The 17,931-nt window shown below is 41.2% G+C and overlaps 1 protein-coding gene across 11 annotated transcripts in view; it reads left to right on the forward strand.

The window, feature by feature from the left end:
- Positions 1 to 17,931, forward strand: part of ANO6 (anoctamin 6) — a 176,952-nt gene that overhangs the window by 132,611 nt on the left and 26,410 nt on the right. For all 11 annotated transcript variants that reach the window (XM_068276583.1, XM_068276586.1, XM_068276577.1 and 8 more), the window contains exons 7-11: positions 690 to 805; positions 6,408 to 6,542; positions 9,370 to 9,475; positions 15,716 to 15,776; positions 17,699 to 17,844. In XM_068276583.1, coding sequence (XP_068132684.1) covers positions 690 to 805; positions 6,408 to 6,542; positions 9,370 to 9,475; positions 15,716 to 15,776; positions 17,699 to 17,844 — 564 coding nt within the window. The remainder of the gene's footprint in view (positions 1 to 689; positions 806 to 6,407; positions 6,543 to 9,369; positions 9,476 to 15,715; positions 15,777 to 17,698; positions 17,845 to 17,931) is intronic.

The following is a 17,931-nucleotide window of genomic DNA, read 5'->3' on the forward strand; positions in this document are numbered from 1 at the left end:
TCTTTTAAGCCACCAGCAAGCAAGAAAGTACATGTTTCACCTACTTTTTAGTAGAGTACTTACCGTATTCAATTGCAGAGTGCTGATAAACTATTTTTAACAGAAGATGAAAAATTATCTCCTAGGAGAAAAAGTGAATTGAATAAGGGCCATAATGTTTAATGGGTGCATTCAAATCCATAATGTTCTTTGTCAAGTGTTAAGCGCAGCACCAGGTGCTCCTAGCCAATTTTGACTTTCCTCCAGACAGTTGTGTTTGAACTGAAGAAGCAAGAAGTTACCTGTAAAACGAGTCATATAAATGCAATAATAAATGGATCCTTCCCATTAATTTAGCATCCGTATATTATTGAGGTAAGCTCATTCTTACCTATTAAACGGTTTTTAAATAGCGTAGTTTATTCCCCTGGGTTTCCTCCTTCTTTCATTATATCCTTTATGTAGCTTTTTCCCTTTCCTATTATTTTGTGGACGTCTAATAGATTTATATTACCATAAAACACAAGTGAGAACACCACTATTGGCCAATGAGGCGTTCTCGTTGGATTGTGATATGGTGATAGCTGGGGGAGCATGGCAGAGCTAGATTTTTTTTAATGGAAAAAAAAATGAAATGAGGTAGCATAACATTATCTAAGTACTTATTTTATGTATATGTTCTAATCACTTATATTTTGTTTGTTCTGCAGTGCAGGTTTAATGTTAAATCGGAGGATGGTAGGTCCCCAAATGAAAGATACCTTCTTTATAGAGAATGGGCCCACCCACTGAGCTTTTACAAGCTGCAGCCATTGGATCTTGTAAGGTACACATACTGTAATCAGTAACTGCATTTTAAACCATAATACATCATTGTACAACCTGTCTGTTGTTAGGCCTCTATAAGTGACTTCTGGATGTCACCTGGCAATTTACTGCTTCACTAGCAATTGCTTTTTGTTTTGAGATTGGGTTTGTTAGCTTGACTCTCAACCTTGGCTTTGGTTGAGACTGCCCATTAGTGGTAGAGAACACCATTTTGGGACAGTTTTTAATCAGACCTAACCAAAGTAAACTCAAGAAAATGCGGCTTCAGTAGGAAATGAACCCAGAAAGTGAATGTTGCATGTTATCAGCAACTCTACACCTATATTGCAGAACCGGATATGTATTTTCACAGCCTAAAAATCTGACATGCACGTCCACAGTGAACAGTTAAAACATAAATGGTTGTCCACAAATATGCTTCCATGTTCATTCACATTTGCCAAGCACACATCCAATAGAGCAGCCTCCACCTCACCCTTTGGTGCCTGACTCACCGTCTACGAAGACCCTCAGTTGGGTCTATTGCAGCATTGGGACCGTTCCCGGGTCGTCCCCCACCACTCAGGCACACAGCTGGATGAATTTCACCACTCCAAAGATCCGCTATATTATTCACCTTACTGCATCTAAAAACTTGGACAAAGGCCTCTCATAGCGTAAAAACGTCTTATTTATTGTATATAAAAAAAGCTATTGCACTCACACTTTCCCAGATGTAAAATTCACATAGAGTTTTTCTTCAATACGGGCTCTCCCCCGCTATTGTTGGCCGCCGGCTGGCTGCTCCTAGTAGTCCCACTAAGTTCCGACAGTGCGCGCTACTCCCGGCTTGTACTTCTCGTGGGACGCCGCCGTGCACCTTCCCCAGTTCCTGGTTGCGTGGTTAGGCTCCGCCCGACATGTTTCGTCAGCATATGACTCATCAAGGGACCCATCAAGGGACTCATCAAGGATCAAGAGTACCTTGATGAGTCATATGCTGACGAAACATGTCGGGCGGAGCCTAACCACGCAACCAGGAACTGGGGAAGGTGCACGGCGGCGTCCCACGAGAAGTACAAGCCGGGAGTAGCGCGCACTGACGGCGGAACTTAGTGGGACTACTAGGAGCAGCCAGCCGGCGACCAACAACAGCGGGGGAGAGCCCGTATTGAAGAAAAACTCTATGTGAATTTTACATCTGGGAAAGTGTGAGTGCAATAGCTTTTTTTATATACAATAAATAAGACGTTTTTACGCTATGAGAGGCCTTTGTCCAAGTTTTTAGATGCAGTAAGGTGAATAATATAGCGGATCTTTGGAGTGGTGAAATTCATCCAGCTGTGTGCCTGAGTGGTGGGGGACGACCCGGGAACGGTCCCAATGCTGCAATAGACCCAACTGAGGGTCTTCGTAGACGGTGAGTCAGGCACCAAAGGGTGAGGTGGAGGCTGCTCTATTGGATGTGTGCTTGGCAAATGTGAATAATTTTAATTCATCTGGATGGAATGAGAAGCCCTTCATATGATAATGGACTGTGTATATATTACATGGACTTTGTGATTGAAGTAGCGTTATAGAGACCATCATGTTCCACTTTTAACAGTGATTTGCTTTTATAGTGTTATGCACACCTCTTATAATACCTGAGTGCGCCACCTCTGTGCAGTTGAGTATACTTTGAGAAGAGGAGGCGAACCAGGCGTTTTTTGATTTTTGCTTATTTTATATAATTTTATAATTTTTATTGTTTTATTTCCGATATTGGGGGAGCTCAGGCGGTGTATCTGGGTGTCTTGCGCATTTGTGTTTTGGTTTTATGCTTCCATGTTGTTACAGAGCTATAAGCTCATGTGCCTAATGCATTTTCTTGGTCTTTTTGAGGACTATTTTTGAAAAAAAAATCTGAATTTTGTTGGCTGTTTTTTTGGATTCTCCATAGTTATATAGTTACACAGTTATTTTGGTTGAAAAAAGACATACGTCCATCTAGTTCAACCAGTATAAAGTACAACACCAGCCTGCTCCCTCACATATCCCTGTTGATCCAGAGAAAGGCGAAAAAACCCTTACAAGGCATGGTCCAATTAGCCCCTACAGGGAAAAATTCCTTCCCGACTCTAGATGGCAATCAGATAAAATCCCTGGATCAACATCATTAGGCATTACCTAGTAATTGTAGCCATGGATGTCTTTCAATGCAAGGAAAGCATCTAAGCCCCTTTTAAATGCAGGTATAGAGTTTGCCATAACGACTTCCTGTGGCAATGCATTCCACATCTTAATCACTCTTACTGTAAAGAACCCTTTCCTAAATAAATGGCTAAAGCCCCATATACACGATACGATTCGATTACGATTCTATTTACGATCCGATTAAATCCGACATGTCCGATTGGAATTCGATTTGATTCAATTCGATTTGCCATTGTTTTGCAATGGCAAATCGAATTGAATTGAATCGAATCCCAATCGGATATCGTAATCGAATCGTATAAAGAATCGTATTGTGTAGATTGGGCTTAAAACGTTTTTCCTCCATGCGCAGATCATGTCCTCTAGTCATTTGAGAAGGCTTAGGGACAAAAAGCTCATCCGGCAAGCTATTATACTGCCCTCTGAAGTATTTATACATGTTAATTAGATCCCCTCTAAGGCGTCTTTTCTCTCGACTAAATAAACCCAGTTTATCTAACCTTTCTTGGTAAGTGAGACCTTCCATCCCACGTATCAATTTTGTTGCTCGTCTCTGCACCTGCTCTAAAACTGCAATATCTTTTTTGTAATGTGGTGCCCAGAAGTGAATTCCATATTCCAGATGTGGCCTTACTAGAGAGTTTAACAGGGGCAATATTATGCTAGCATCTCAAGTTTTTATTTCCCTTTTAATGCATCCCAAAATTTTGTTAGCTTTAACGATATCCAGCAATGCGGAAAAATGTCAGCTTTAAAGGGAACCTTAACTGAACGGGGGGTAAAGAGTTTCACTTACCTGGGGCTATTACCAGCCCCCTGCAGCAGTCCTGTGCCCTCGGCGCCGCTCTGGAATCCTCTGGTCCCCCGCTGTCACTTAGTTTCGTTTTTGACGACTCACCAGTCGCCGGCCGCCATGCGTATTATTGGACGCATTCACCAATGCAATTAGCGCTATTGCGGACCGCCATGCGTACAAAAATACGCGTTGCCGCATTCCGCACGCGTAGATATGCGGCAATGCGTATTTTTGTACGCGTTGCGGTCCGCAATAGCGCTAATTGCATTGGTGAATGCGTCCAATAATACGCATGGTGGCCGGCGACTGGTGAGTCGTCAAAAACGAAACTAAGTGACAGCGGGGGACCAGAGGATTCCAGAGCGGCTCTGAGGGCACAGGACTGCTGCAGGGGGCTGGTAATAGCCCCAGGTAAGTGAAACTCTTTACCCCCCGTTCAGTTAAGGTTCCCTTTAAGCATGTTGCTTCTTTTCACATGGAAAATGTATAGTGCTTCTACTGCAACTTTTGTTAAAAAATATAGTTTCTGGAAAAATAGTAACTTTTAAGATGGAATAGTAGCTAGCAGTTTTTGCAGATAGTGCAAGCAGATTTCACCATTTCTCTGCATGAAGAGCTTAATTATAGAGGTTTTCATTTACATACACTGTATTTTATTGTTTAAAATTACATAGGAAACATTATGGCCAAGTAGGTACCACACCTACTTGCAGCACTGGATTCCAATGTTCAAATCTCAGCCAAGACATTATTTGTGTAATGCATGCATAAAAGTTGTATGTTATGCCTGTGTCTATATGGGTTTCTTTTAGGTGTTCCAGTTACCTATCAAAAACATACTGATAAATTAATGGGGTTGTTAGACTAGCCAAATTATTCTAATTATTCTTGCCTGCAGCCATAGCAATAGCCAACCATTTGGTGAATTGGAGAACCTACAATTTTCATTCATGTGCTTGCGCAATTGGTCCACTATGTAGGAAAGCCATGTTCTGGATCCCAAGCTAAAAATCGTTTGATTTTTTTACAGTTAGTTCCATTCATATGAGTATGGATTACCTTATATCTGCCTAAAGGTGACCACATGCATTGCAATTTGCTATATTGTTTTACATTAAAGAATTATGATTCTGATTGATTGCAACTTTTGAAAAATCTGACCAATGAGTCACATGTGTGATCAATATTCCCCCAAAAATTGATAAAAAAAATCTCAGAAAAAAATGCTTGGGTCTAAAAATTAAGAAAATTACTCCGTAGTCAAAAATAAATAAATATATATATATATATATATATATATATATATATATATATATATATATATATATATAATTCCTGTACAATTGATTTTAATTTATCAGAAAAACTGAAAAATTGAGTGTTTCATTGTATGGCCACCTTCAGGCTAGGTTCACACTACACAGGACCGTCACAATGGACCTGATGTGACCATCCATGGCACAACCCTGTACTTCTCACCATTTCCATTGTGTCTATTCAAACAGATATGTCATAAATTGCACGCTAATCTATAATGCTAGGTAGACATGATACAATTTTCCTGTCAGATTGATGGGTCGAATCGATAATTTATGACATGCTTGATCTACTCCCGCTTGGGAACGAGATCAATTTTGTGCAGTAGGGATCTGATAATTAATGCCATTACCAGTCGGCAGCAGATTTGACATGTCAGAAATTATCGTTGTATGTGTACCTGGCATAACATGCTCTTTTTTTGCCTGGTGTTTGAGAAAGTTGTTCAGGTTGGACACTAAAAATGGACTCAACGGATATGTCAGACCATGGGCTTGATTCACAAAAGGCTTTGCACATGCAAACTAGAGTGCTAAGTAGTTTGCACTCTAGTTTGCACATAAAAACTAGGGTGCAAACTACTTAGTACCATAGTTTGCACGTGCAAAGCTTTTAGGCGTGATAACGGAGTTCTCACGCTTTTGTGAATCAAGCCCCATGTCTGAATGGATTCTATGCTTAACATAGAATCTGTTGACCAGTGGCGTAACAATAGGGGGTGCAGAGTTTGCGACCGCACCAGGGCCCTTGGGCCAGAGGGGCCCACCCTCAACTGCAGTGTTAGCTCTTTATTTGACCTGTGCTGGTAATAATCACATCTATAGATAGATTGATAGATTGAATAGTAGTAATCATTAACAAACTGTTTCCCATCCCCTTCTTACACCTTGACACTAATTGTCCTTGGCAGGTTTTGGTGCGCCATATCCGTTATGTATAGAGTGCTTGGGGGGCCCCGATGTACAACTTGCACAGCTCCTTAGCTATGCCACTGCCATTGACGTTTCCTTTGGTCCGTTGTGGTCTGTTCTGAGAAACTACATATCCCAGTGTAGTGTGAATTTAGCCTAAAGAGAATCCACAAGGCTGATTTTATGTTTTCCAGCTATGGTCTGGTCCTCTAGTCATGTACCTATGTACTGCTTCCTTCACTAGCCCACACACCAGTGCATCTCCACATCCAAACAACTTTGCAATTGAAGCAAGTTTGCAAAATTAAAACTGTCAACCAGATTACTTGATATGTCCTTTATGTATATGTATTTTGATCTGAAAAGATAAAATGTACATGTTAGTTCTGATTTTTCCTTAGAAAATACTACGGCGAGAAAATTGGAATCTATTTTGCCTGGCTTGGATTTTACACCCGCATGTTGCTGCTGGCAGCAGTAGTGGGGCTGGCGTGTTTCTTGTATGGCTATAAGTCTCAGGAGTCCTGCACTTGGAGGTAGGCATGGAACACTCTCATACAAGTAGATGCACAGATGCTGGAAACTTGGCAGAGTCAATGGAGAGCGAGATCCAGCTGGCTCATACTGTCAGATTATTTACCTATTTATACTGTAACCCTGGCCTTCCAATGAATTCCTGATCCTTAGTCATTCCATGTATTCATTGTGCGCCAAGAATGCTAAAGGTACCGGTATATGGGAAATGTAGAAAATGATCAGTTCTTAGTCATTAGTCAGGATTGTTGGAGTGCTCATCATATATCCCTGCTCTTTACAAAGTGAGATATGAAAAATACAGGGAACAATTTAAATTAAAATCTAATGCTGGGTACACACAGTACGATTTTCCGTGCGATAGATGGATCCGATTGATAAAATCCCTCATGTCCGATATTACTCCTGATGGATTCTGCGCTCTGTTTCTCAGTGAATGGAAAAATATAAGAAAAAAATAGGTGAATCGAGCGTGGAATCGAATGCAGAATCGAGCAGAAAAAACGATCAGGTCAGAAAATCGCACAAAAAAAGTAACGTGTGTACTAAGCATAAGGGGAAAGACACTGCTCACAAAAGAACTTGAGAATATCACTTCCAGTGTGTATTAGCGCATTTGTCTTTATGTTGATGTTTTTAGCCACCAATGGTCAGGTGTGCACATATGATATGGAGGCTACATAGGATGCAGCCACTAACCTTTCTTGTTCCAATGCATGCAGCCATTTCATTCTGTAAAACTTGGTATTACTACACTTTATAGTGGATCCGAGATGTACTTTTATTCATTGCATAATTGTTTTCCTTACATATAGTTTATAGGGCATTCCTCAAGCCAAATACTTTTTTTTTTTATATTCTAATTCCCTATAAATTAAACAAGCCTCGCCCACAGCTTCTCCAAAACGCCAAGGCACCCAGACCCATGTAGCAAGGGCTTATGGGAGCTCAGGAAGAGGAGGAGGTTAATAGCCAGAGATTTCAGAGGCAGATGAAAAGGGGGAGTGAATTTTTCACAGGCTAAGGGGTGGAGATGCAGTTGCAGATTGCCTGTGTAATGATGACAAACAGAATATGGCTGCTCTCATTGTATCACAGCAATAAATCATCATAAACTGTTGACGCTGTTGGCAGACAGATTTGCGGTGTAAACTAGCTAAACTTTAGATAAGATATATAGAAAAGTTACTTGTTATAGTTTTTCATCTCGAATCCGCTTTAAGGAACCTTTTATTGAGAAAAATAAATGCAAGTACACAACATATTACTTTGCCGAGCTTGAACATCTGGGGTTCATTTTAAATCAGTCTGTGCCAAAAACTCAGTTTTATTAAAGTTTAGCTTAAATGATGGTCTTGGTTATTAATATATATACAAATTGCTGTTCTTCTTTCAGAAGCAGATCTATTAATCCATAAATATTATGTGTGTACAGTATATCAATTTGTATAGCGTCAATGTCTTATGTGGCTATGTACAAATGTTATATGAACAAACAAGGGCAATCTGAATCAAATCCGTCTTAAAGCACTTGTACTAAATACACATTGATGGGACAGTCAGTAAATACAGTAATACTAATATAAGGTAAACTCATAGACATACAATAGTCAGTTACGTGTTCTAAATAATTCCCGTATTTTCCTCTAGCTCCTAATTTGTAGACAGTTGATCTGATAGGTTGGAATAACTTCTAGGGGTCCTTTACATTTACTGGTAAGGCTGTTACCTTTGATGTGGGATAATTCTTGGTTCACACATAAATCTGTACTTTTCTGGGTCCAGTCCTGTCAGTTTTCTATCAGTGTTACTTGGCCTGACCGGAAATGTACACCTTTATGTGTGAACACAGCCATAAAAACGCATGCAAAACTGATACAAAACTGACAGGACTGGGCCATAAATGTGCAGAATTATGTTTGAACACAGCCATAGAAACTCATGCAAAACTGATGCCAACTGTAACAAACTGACAGGACAGAACTAGACACTTTTATGCGTGAACCAAACCTTAGTGAATTCTAGTGTGAACAAACCCTTTTTTTACACTGCGTTCATTGCTTTCAGTTATAACTCAGCGCAATCACACAAAAAGCGCTGCAGGCATTGAAATTTCACTTAATTTAAAATCATTTTGCACTAGGGAAAAAGCTGCAATTTGATTCCATGTAAATATAGCAATGCATGAGTTTTAAAAATTACATGCATTATGAAATATGAATCTAAACGCTGCCAGTGGAAAAAGGCTCTGAGTTATGAAAACCTGACGGACATCAAGAAATCATCTATCAACAGCAACCATGTTTGAGCTTTCAGTGTCTTGCATACACACATTGCAATCAAAGGGCCCATTCACACTTAAGTGATTAGCGGGCGATTCCCAATAATCTCTAAAGCGCTAGCGCTTTTAAAGTGCTAGCGTTATGTTACCCTATGGCAGTGTTCTCACTGCCGCGATTGCCGCCGATCGCAGGCGTTTCGCGATTAGCGGCAATCGCAAACGTGTTATCTGCAGCATTTTTGGAGCAAATCAGAAGTGATCGCGGTACAATGCTTATAAAGCGCTGACCGCTGTCTCTCTAAAATCGTGGAAGAATCCAGTGATTTTACTGTGCTAATCGCGGTAAAGTCACTTGCGTAAACCACTAGCGATAAGCGCTAGCGTATTGCTATTTTCAGATGTGAATGGGGCCTAAATGGTTGCCGGGAGCTGTCAGTTTTCATGTTTTCCCTTTTATTATTTCTGGAGATCTTATAGATCTTGTTACATTTTAGAAAATACATAGCTGAAATGTCTTTCATATTAATACAATAGCTTCTTTGTTTCAGCAAAGAAGTTTGTGATCCGGATATTGGTGGAAATATCATAATGTGTCCACAGTGTGACAAAGAATGTACATACTGGTACCTGAATATCACCTGTAGTTCCTCAAAGGTAATGTCACTTGTGTGAAAAGATGAACTATATATTTGTATTTCTGTTTTCCGGTGAAAGATTCACAGGACTCCTTTAGATTGAAATCAGTAACTAAAATAACACAATTAAGAAAATTACTTATGTCCTTACATTATCTATAAATTATTTAGTCAGTGTTTACCCATTGTAAAATCTTTCCTATCCCTGATTTACATTCTGCAATTTATCACCGGCAACAAAATCTTTAGTCCTAACAAGTGATCTTTGCAGAATGTTCATTACTGAGAGTTCTAACGTTAGTACAAAAACATAGCTAGTCTCCCAGAATGCTCTGGGGAGGAGAATTCTGCATAGTAAATAGCCTAGAACAGCGTTTTTCAACCAGTGTTCCGCGGCACACTAGTGTGCCGCGGGACGCTGCCTGGTGTGCCGTCCTCTTCTCCCCATCCCCGCGGCCGCCGCTGTTATTGAATAAACACTGCTTGAATAAACACACGCGCTGGAGAGGGGAGAGCGGCAGCTGTTAAAGAGAACCCGAGGTGTGTTTAAAGAATGTTATCTGCATACAGAGGCTGGATCTGCCTATACAGCCCAGCCTCTGTTGCTATCCCAAACCCCGCTAAGGTCCGCCTGCACTCTGCAATCTCTCATAAATCACAGCCATGCTGTGAGGCTGTGTTTACATCTGTAGTGTCAGTCTCAGCTGCTCCCCGCCTCCTGCATAGCTCCGGTCCCTGCCCCGTCCCTTCCCTCCAATCAGCAGGGAGAGAAGGGATGCAGGCGGGGACTGGAGTTCTGCAGGAGGCGGGGAGAGCAGCAGACTGACACTATAGAGATAAACACAGCCAGCTCTGACAAGCTGTTTGTCAGCAGCGTGGCTGTGATTTATGAGGGATTGCAGAGTGCAGGGGGACCTTAGGGGGGTTTGGGATAGCAACAGAGGCTGGGCTGTATAGGCAGATCCAGCCTCTGTATGCAGATAATATTCTTCAAACCCACCTCGGGTTCTCTTTAAGGTAATAACAGCGGGGGACACCACCTACCCATAATGGCTATACAGGGGCACTATACTGGCTATCCTGGGGCACTATACTAGCTATCCTGGGGCACTATACTGGGGCACTATACTGGCTATACTGGGGCACTATACTGGCTATACTGGGGCACTATACTGGGGCACTATACTGGCTATACTGGCGCACTATACTGGCTATACTGGGGCACTATTCTGGCTATACTGGGGCACTATACTGGCTATACTGGGGCACTATACTGGCTATACTGGGGCACTATACTAGCTATACTGGGGCACTATACTAGCTATACTGGGGCACTATACTGGCTATACTGGGGCACTATTCTGGCAATACTGGGGCACTATACTGGCTATACTGGAGCACTATACTGGCTATACTGAGGCAACTAAACTCCCTACACTGGGGCAACTATGCTAGCTATGCAGCCGCACCCCAGACCCCCTCCCCCCCCCCCCCCCCCCACCGTTCCCCGGGGAAAAATTTGGTCAGAAAGTGTTCCCCGGGCCGGAAAAGGTTGGGAACCACTGGCCTAGAATAAGGCTCAGTGAGAGGGCAGGGTACATATCAATATACAACAATAGGTAGCTGTAGGAAGTGCTTGTGATGCTGAAACCAGTATTTTTAATGTAAAAGTGAGTATCCTGAACTATTTACTACCTTCTACTACATGTTGTTAGAGCCGGTTCACACTGCAAGCGCTTTTTAAAGGGAACCAGAGAGGATGGACTATACATACCTGGGGCTTCCTCCAGCCCCATACGCACGGATCGCTCCCACGCCGCCGTCCTCCGCAGCCTGGATCCGCCGCCACCGGGTCCCGTCATTGCCACGAGTCGGCAAGTCGGCCGGCGGACGCGGCTAATTCTCCGCATCACAGGGTGCTCTCCCCATACAGATACGCATGTGGCTGCTTACTGCGCAGCCGCATGCGTACATGTATGGAGGGAGCCCCTGTGATGCGGACAATTGGCCGCGTCCGCCGGAAGTGACGGGCCCGGTACCGGCGGATCCAGGAAGCTGAGGACGGCGGCGTGGGAGCGATTCAGGCTTATGGGGCTGGAAGAAGCCCCAGGTATGTATAAAATCTTTGCCCTTTTTCACCCCTCGTTCCTCTCTGGTTCCCTTTAAGCACCAATGATTTCAAAAGATCTTGCTAATATAATTCTATGGGTGAATTTTTTTTTTTTTTTTTTTTTTAAATCACATCGCTCAAGTGAGAACACACACAAAGTATTACATTAGCTTCTAAAATCACAAGAGCTTAGAAAAGCAATTGCAGTGTGACCCAGCCCTCACAGGTTATCATTTAGGGAGAAATGGTTAAGCCATATTTCTCAGAAGTATGCTTCAGGCAGCTAGTAATCTCTTTCCACTTAGAATAGCTAAAAGAGGATGTAAACCTGGAAAAAAGACTGTATTTTCTGTAGAATTTGTCAGTGTAGGTTCATTATCTTTTTGTAAATATTGGTAAAACAGAGGCACCAAGAAGGATAACCTACACTAAAAACAGTGTAAAAATGGAGGTAGTGGTGGACTTACCTCCCCATTGATGACTGAAAAATTGTCAGATTCAAATAAGAAGAACTTTATTGTATACTCCACGAAGAGATGCATTTCGCAGGTCTGACCCGCTTCATTAGGCAAAATCAAGGAGCTAAAATGAACTTTGCATTAAAGAGAGTCTGAATCCTTCTAAAAATCCCCTTTTTATTTGACACTTATGTTCAGCAATGTCAGCAGTGCTAAAATGCCGCATTCCCGCAGCAGAAAGAAGTAATTAAACCCCCCAAATCCCCAGGCAAAACTCCACAACTTTCATATGTCATGGATTTTGCTGCCCGGGGAGGCAGAGCTTAGCGCTGTAGCTCTGCCTCCATTCGAGTCAATCCCTTCTGATCGCCACCTCTCCCCGCCCCTCTCAGTGAAAGAAGACTGAGAGCGGTGGGGAGAGGCAGCAATCAGTGGGGATTGATCCCTAGATTTTGTCCCAGGGATTTGCGGGGTTTAAATGAATCTTTCTGCCATGGGAATGTGGCGTTTTAGCACTGCTGATATTGCTCAACCTAACTGTCAAATAAAAAGGGGATTTTTAGAAGGCTTCAGACTCCCTTTAAAGAGACACTGAAGCGGAAAAACATTAAGAAATAATGAATTGGTTGTGTAGTATGGATAATTACTAGAATAGTAGCAAAGAAAATATTCTCATATTTTTATTTTCAGTTATATAGTGTTTTTTATAACATTGCATCAATCTCTAATATTTGCAGATTACACACTACTCGACATACTAAAAGATTTTACAGAGCAGGCCAGTGAACTGTTCTCTGGAGATAAAAAGAAAATACAGTGACTGACAGTTGAGATAATAAGCTTCTGAAGACAGAGCTCTCTGCGACTTTGAAAGTCGTGGAGCTCAGTGGCTCTTTTGCATAGATAGCAACTGGAGTTTCTTAATTCTTCCTGTACTGGAAACAATATTAGACTTATGTCTCTGCTCCTAATGTTTTACTTCTTAGCTGTACTATACATACAAATCATTATATCATAATTTGTTTTTCGCTTCAGTGTCTCTTTAAACCAAGCGCCTCCATGACTGAGTATAAATCTGGGTCAGAACACTATCTGCATGGAGTTTGTATGTTGTCCTGATGTTTGTGGGTTTCCTCTGGACACCCCAGTTCCTCCCACATCCCTAAAAGATACAGATAAGTTAATTAGTCTTTCCTCCATGCCCTTTCTGCCCTAAATTGCCTTAGTCTACAGTAGGGACATAAGACTATGACTATGGTTGGATTAAATTGTGAGCTCCTCTGAGGGGCATGACTGTATACGCTCTGTAAAGCACTGTAGAACATGTCCGCATTATATAAATACACAATAATAATAATAAAGAGGCAGCAGCTTTGTATGGGATCAAGAAGCTAAAGCTACATATTCAATGGAAATCCCTCTTATAGCAATAGTGCAGTTTACAGGGAAGTTCCTTGAGCTTATTTTAACAATAGCTGATTTGGATGCTAAACTTTAAATGTACCGGTACCATATTTGCTGAAAAACCAGTTCCTTCAACATATTTCATGATTGCAGTATCCTGGAATCTGTGTGAAAGCAGGTGTCATTATGAAATACTACAGTGTCAAATGATTGGTTATAATCTATAGCCCAAAAAGTGAAAAACAATGTAGGAAAATATATAAAGTTTGAATTATGGTAGGGTAGGATTGTAGAGGAGCTACAAAGAAGTCCTAGGATAAGCTAAGACTTGGAAGATCTCATTTTACTAAATGTTAGTGTAAAATATTCAGATCACTTTTTGCAAGTCATTAAAAAAAAAGTACACATTCTCTTTAGCTCTGACGGCTACTCCTCTTTCACCAAGGCAGCTGGAAGAGACAGACTGCCGTTTTCATTTAGCCTCTTTTATCCAACAACCTTTTTAATATTTGGCCACTCAACTGCTGGCCTGTAGGTTACTACACTAAAGTAATGACTGTTGGAAACCTTGTGCAGTTTGAAGAGACCAAGTGATGGGGAGACATCTGTCAGCAGAACTGCTTATAGATGAGGAGCTTTTGGTTATTAAAGGGACTCCGAGCAGTGCAGAAACTATGGAAAGATGCATATCATTTTAGAGCTCTCTTTCTCCTCTGTCCAATGATATATAAACCACCACACTAAGCCTTTTAGTTTTCGCTATTTTCGCGATCGAAATTGCCGCGGCTGCGACTTCGATCGCGAAAATAGAGAAAACTAAAAGGCGTAGGGTGACTATTTAGGTGTCGCCAGAAAGAGGAGAAAGCGAGCTTTAAAATGATATCCATCTTTCCATAGTTATATTGTATTACACAGGGCGACTTTTTCTCAAAGTCAGCAGCTCCATTCAGCAGAAAAAGTCGCCCTGTGTAATACAAGTAACTATGGAAAGATGGATATCATTTTAAAGCTCTCTTTCTCCTCTTTCTGGTGACACCTAAATCGTCGCCCTACGCCTTTTAGTTTTCTCTATTTTCGCGATCAAAGCCGCGGCAATTTAGATCGCGAAAATAGCGAAAACTAAAAGGCGTAGGGCGGTGGTTTATATATCATTGGAAAGAGGAGAAAGAGAGCTTTAAAATGATATGCATCTTTCCATAGTTTCTGCACTGCTCGGAGTCCTTTTAAAGAGAACCCGAGGTGGGTTTGAAGAATATTATCTGCATACAGAGGCTGGATCTGCCTATACAGCCCAGCCTCTGTTGCTATCCCAAACCCCCCTAAGGTCCCCCTGCACCCTGCAATCCCTCATAAATCACAGCCACGCTGCTGACAAACAGCTTGTCAGAGCTAGCTGTGTTTATTTCTATAGTGTCAGTCTGCTGCTCTCCCCGCCTCCTGCAGAACTCCAGTCCCCGCCTGCATCCCTTTCCTTCTCTGCTGATTGGAGGGAAGGGACGGGGGCAGGGACTGGAGCTATGCAGGAGGCGGGGGAGCAGCTGAGACTGACACTACAGATGTAAACACAGCCTCACAACACGGCTGTGATTTATGAGGGATTGCAGAGTGCAGGGGGACCTTAGTGGGGTTTGGGATAGCAACAGAGGCTGGGCTGTATAGGCAGATCCAGCCTCTGTATGCAGATAACATTCTTTAAACACACCTCAGGTTCTCTTTAAAACGTAGCATTTCTGAGCTTTATTTTGACAACACACATACTGGGGATTTCATTCTGGTGCTAATCCAAAAGTAGTTATTGGGAAGAACGGCAACATTTTATCATTTTAAGGTGGGTACACTTCATGTAATTTTCACTTCAGATCCGATTTGAGTGATCAGATCAATATTCAGATCTGACGTTGACTGGATATAGTAGCTAGCTAGCATTTTTTTTTCAAATTCCATTCCAAATTTCTGATCGTTTTTCCGAATGGTTATTGAGCAAAAAATAATTGAAAGGACATGCACACGGAACGATAGCCAGTATTCTGGAAAATGTTTTTCAGCATGTCCAATCTGCTTCCAATTGAGAAAGAGATCAAATTTGAATTGGGATAGGAGGTTTGGTTTTATCTCATCCAATAATTGTCTCGATTGGAGATAGGATCTGAAGTGAAAATTGCATGGTGTGTACCCAGCTTTAGTGTTTAATCTTTCTCTTCATGTTTTTTTGGATATTCTCAATGTAGTTTAAGAAAGAAGTTAACAAAAGCAAAATTGACTGCTTGTATTCTGTTGTTTGTTATAGACACTTTGCATATTTGACAGTTTTGGCACACTTATATTTGCAGTCTTCATGGGAATTTGGGGTAAGGCGGCTTTGTTACTGTTTTTTTTTTTTTTTTTTTTTTTTTGTATGTACTGTCACAGTAATGTTTGATTACTATTATGCTCATGAGGTGTAATGTTGCTCTGTCATCTTGTGGAATGGCATGACTTTTTCCTGCATTCCACATTCCTTATCTTAAAAACCACACTACCACCTTCAGTTCTGTCTCTATCCTTATTCCACAGACTTGCTCACACAAGACTCCTGTTGTATTTGGTCTTGCAGTACATGGAGTTCTTGAATGCTTTACTTATATGACATGTTTATGCTTGCTTTATGTTACTTGCATAGTACAACAGTCCTGCAAAGGACAATGGTCACACATTGATTAATGAAAATTATCATTTTTGAGGGAAGAGTCATTTAGTTCTTAGCCTGAAGAAATGCCTTATTTCCATGATACAATGAGATCATTGTAATATTTTATGCAGATGTAATAATTTGTATATTTGATTATAAATAAATAGTATATGATAATGTATGTTGCATGTGTTAAATGATAACATCAGTCAATCTGTGAATCAGTGGCTGAAAGCTGGTGTGTTGATGAACACATTATCTCACTCCACTTTCACTTTAACTACCCTAATCCTTGTGTGCATATTTTTGCTGCATCATATTACTACACTATTAATGTAACCTCCAACCTAGGAAGCTGCAGCCCCTGGAAATGCACAACAATTGGAGAGATGCCAAGCCCCAAAGACAAATAATGGGGAGTAGATGTGGGAAACTCTAAACAGTTTCAGTCGGATGCTAATGACTGTGAGGATTCCCTGCTTAATCACTATTGAGTGAGATTTATCAGCATTATGTGGCTGGTTTACTAATATTGGAGAACAAGCAAACTCTGACTGGATATTTTCAAATTTTGCTTGCTTATTAGGTGGCAAAAGTTGGCAGCCCTCACTAGGTTTACAGCAAACCATAGCAAGGATTGATGAAAGATTTGTGAATTAGAATGTGTGGTTTGTTACAGCAAACATTAATCTACACTAACAAATAAGTAGCATGGTAAGTGCTCAGTACCAAGCAGCACCTGACTTATAATGGTTTCAGAACCCCGGGGGCATGACGAGGCCTACACATGGTGCTCCTGTTAACACATAAGTATTTCTATGTGGACCAACACCTCTTAGAAGAGGAAGAGATAGTGTAGTTGGTTTTGGCCCTACATATTCTGGTACTGTGGATGCAATTGCACATGATTTGTCTATAAATTTTGCTGAGACTTTTTGTGCAATTATTATAAGGAAGGTGCATGCTACTTATTTGTGATTTATCTATAATAAACCTATTCATTTATCTATTAACCCCACTAGATTTTAGTATGACCCAGATGAAATTTGCTAACTTTGGCCATTTGTAACATCCAGGTTAGCTGGGTCTTTTATGCTCTCCGATGGCCTCCGCTGTTCCTCAACCTTTTTTACCCAATCTGTGGTGGCCTGTAAACATGTGCTGTCTGTCTATTATTTTGAACTGTTATGAACAGATCTTTGTTTGAGAGCAATCTGTAGCTAGATTATACTTGTGCAATTATATATAGCAGTAACTTGCTAGTGGCAGAGGCTTGTAGCCTAGTGTTGCTTATGTAGAGCAGAACTGATGTTGAAGCATGTGGCCTGTAAAGTTGGTCAGCAACAATCCAATAACTCTGGCTTATATGCCAATTGCATGCAGCTTGGAACTGGGCCAGTCCTAATAATCAGGACGTACATGTGATTGGCCCAAATCCAAGCTGCATACACTGCATCAAATTTACATGCAAAGCCGGAATTATTAACTCTAGCTCCTGTATCCTTGCATTAGACAAGCTCCTGTCTCTTCTACTTTAGCTCTGCTTCAGGAGAAGAGGTGAGTATATTCTTCATCAGCATTTCTTTACCTTGTCTTCTGCAGTGACGTTATTCCTTGAGTTCTGGAAGCGTCGGCAGGCTGAGCTGGAGTATGAGTGGGACACTGCTGAGTTTTTAGAACAAGAAGAACAACCTCTTCCTGAATATGAAGCAAAGTGTACTCACGTTGTTGTGAACAGAATCACCCAGGTACATTTTCTAGTATACTTTCTGATGAGACTTGCTGTCTGAAAGCTTTACATTGGTATGATAAATCTGTATTCTCTATCTGTATAC

This window comes from Hyperolius riggenbachi, chromosome 3, assembly GCF_040937935.1.
Source record: "Hyperolius riggenbachi isolate aHypRig1 chromosome 3, aHypRig1.pri, whole genome shotgun sequence".
NCBI classification, from domain to species: domain Eukaryota; kingdom Metazoa; phylum Chordata; class Amphibia; order Anura; family Hyperoliidae; genus Hyperolius; species Hyperolius riggenbachi.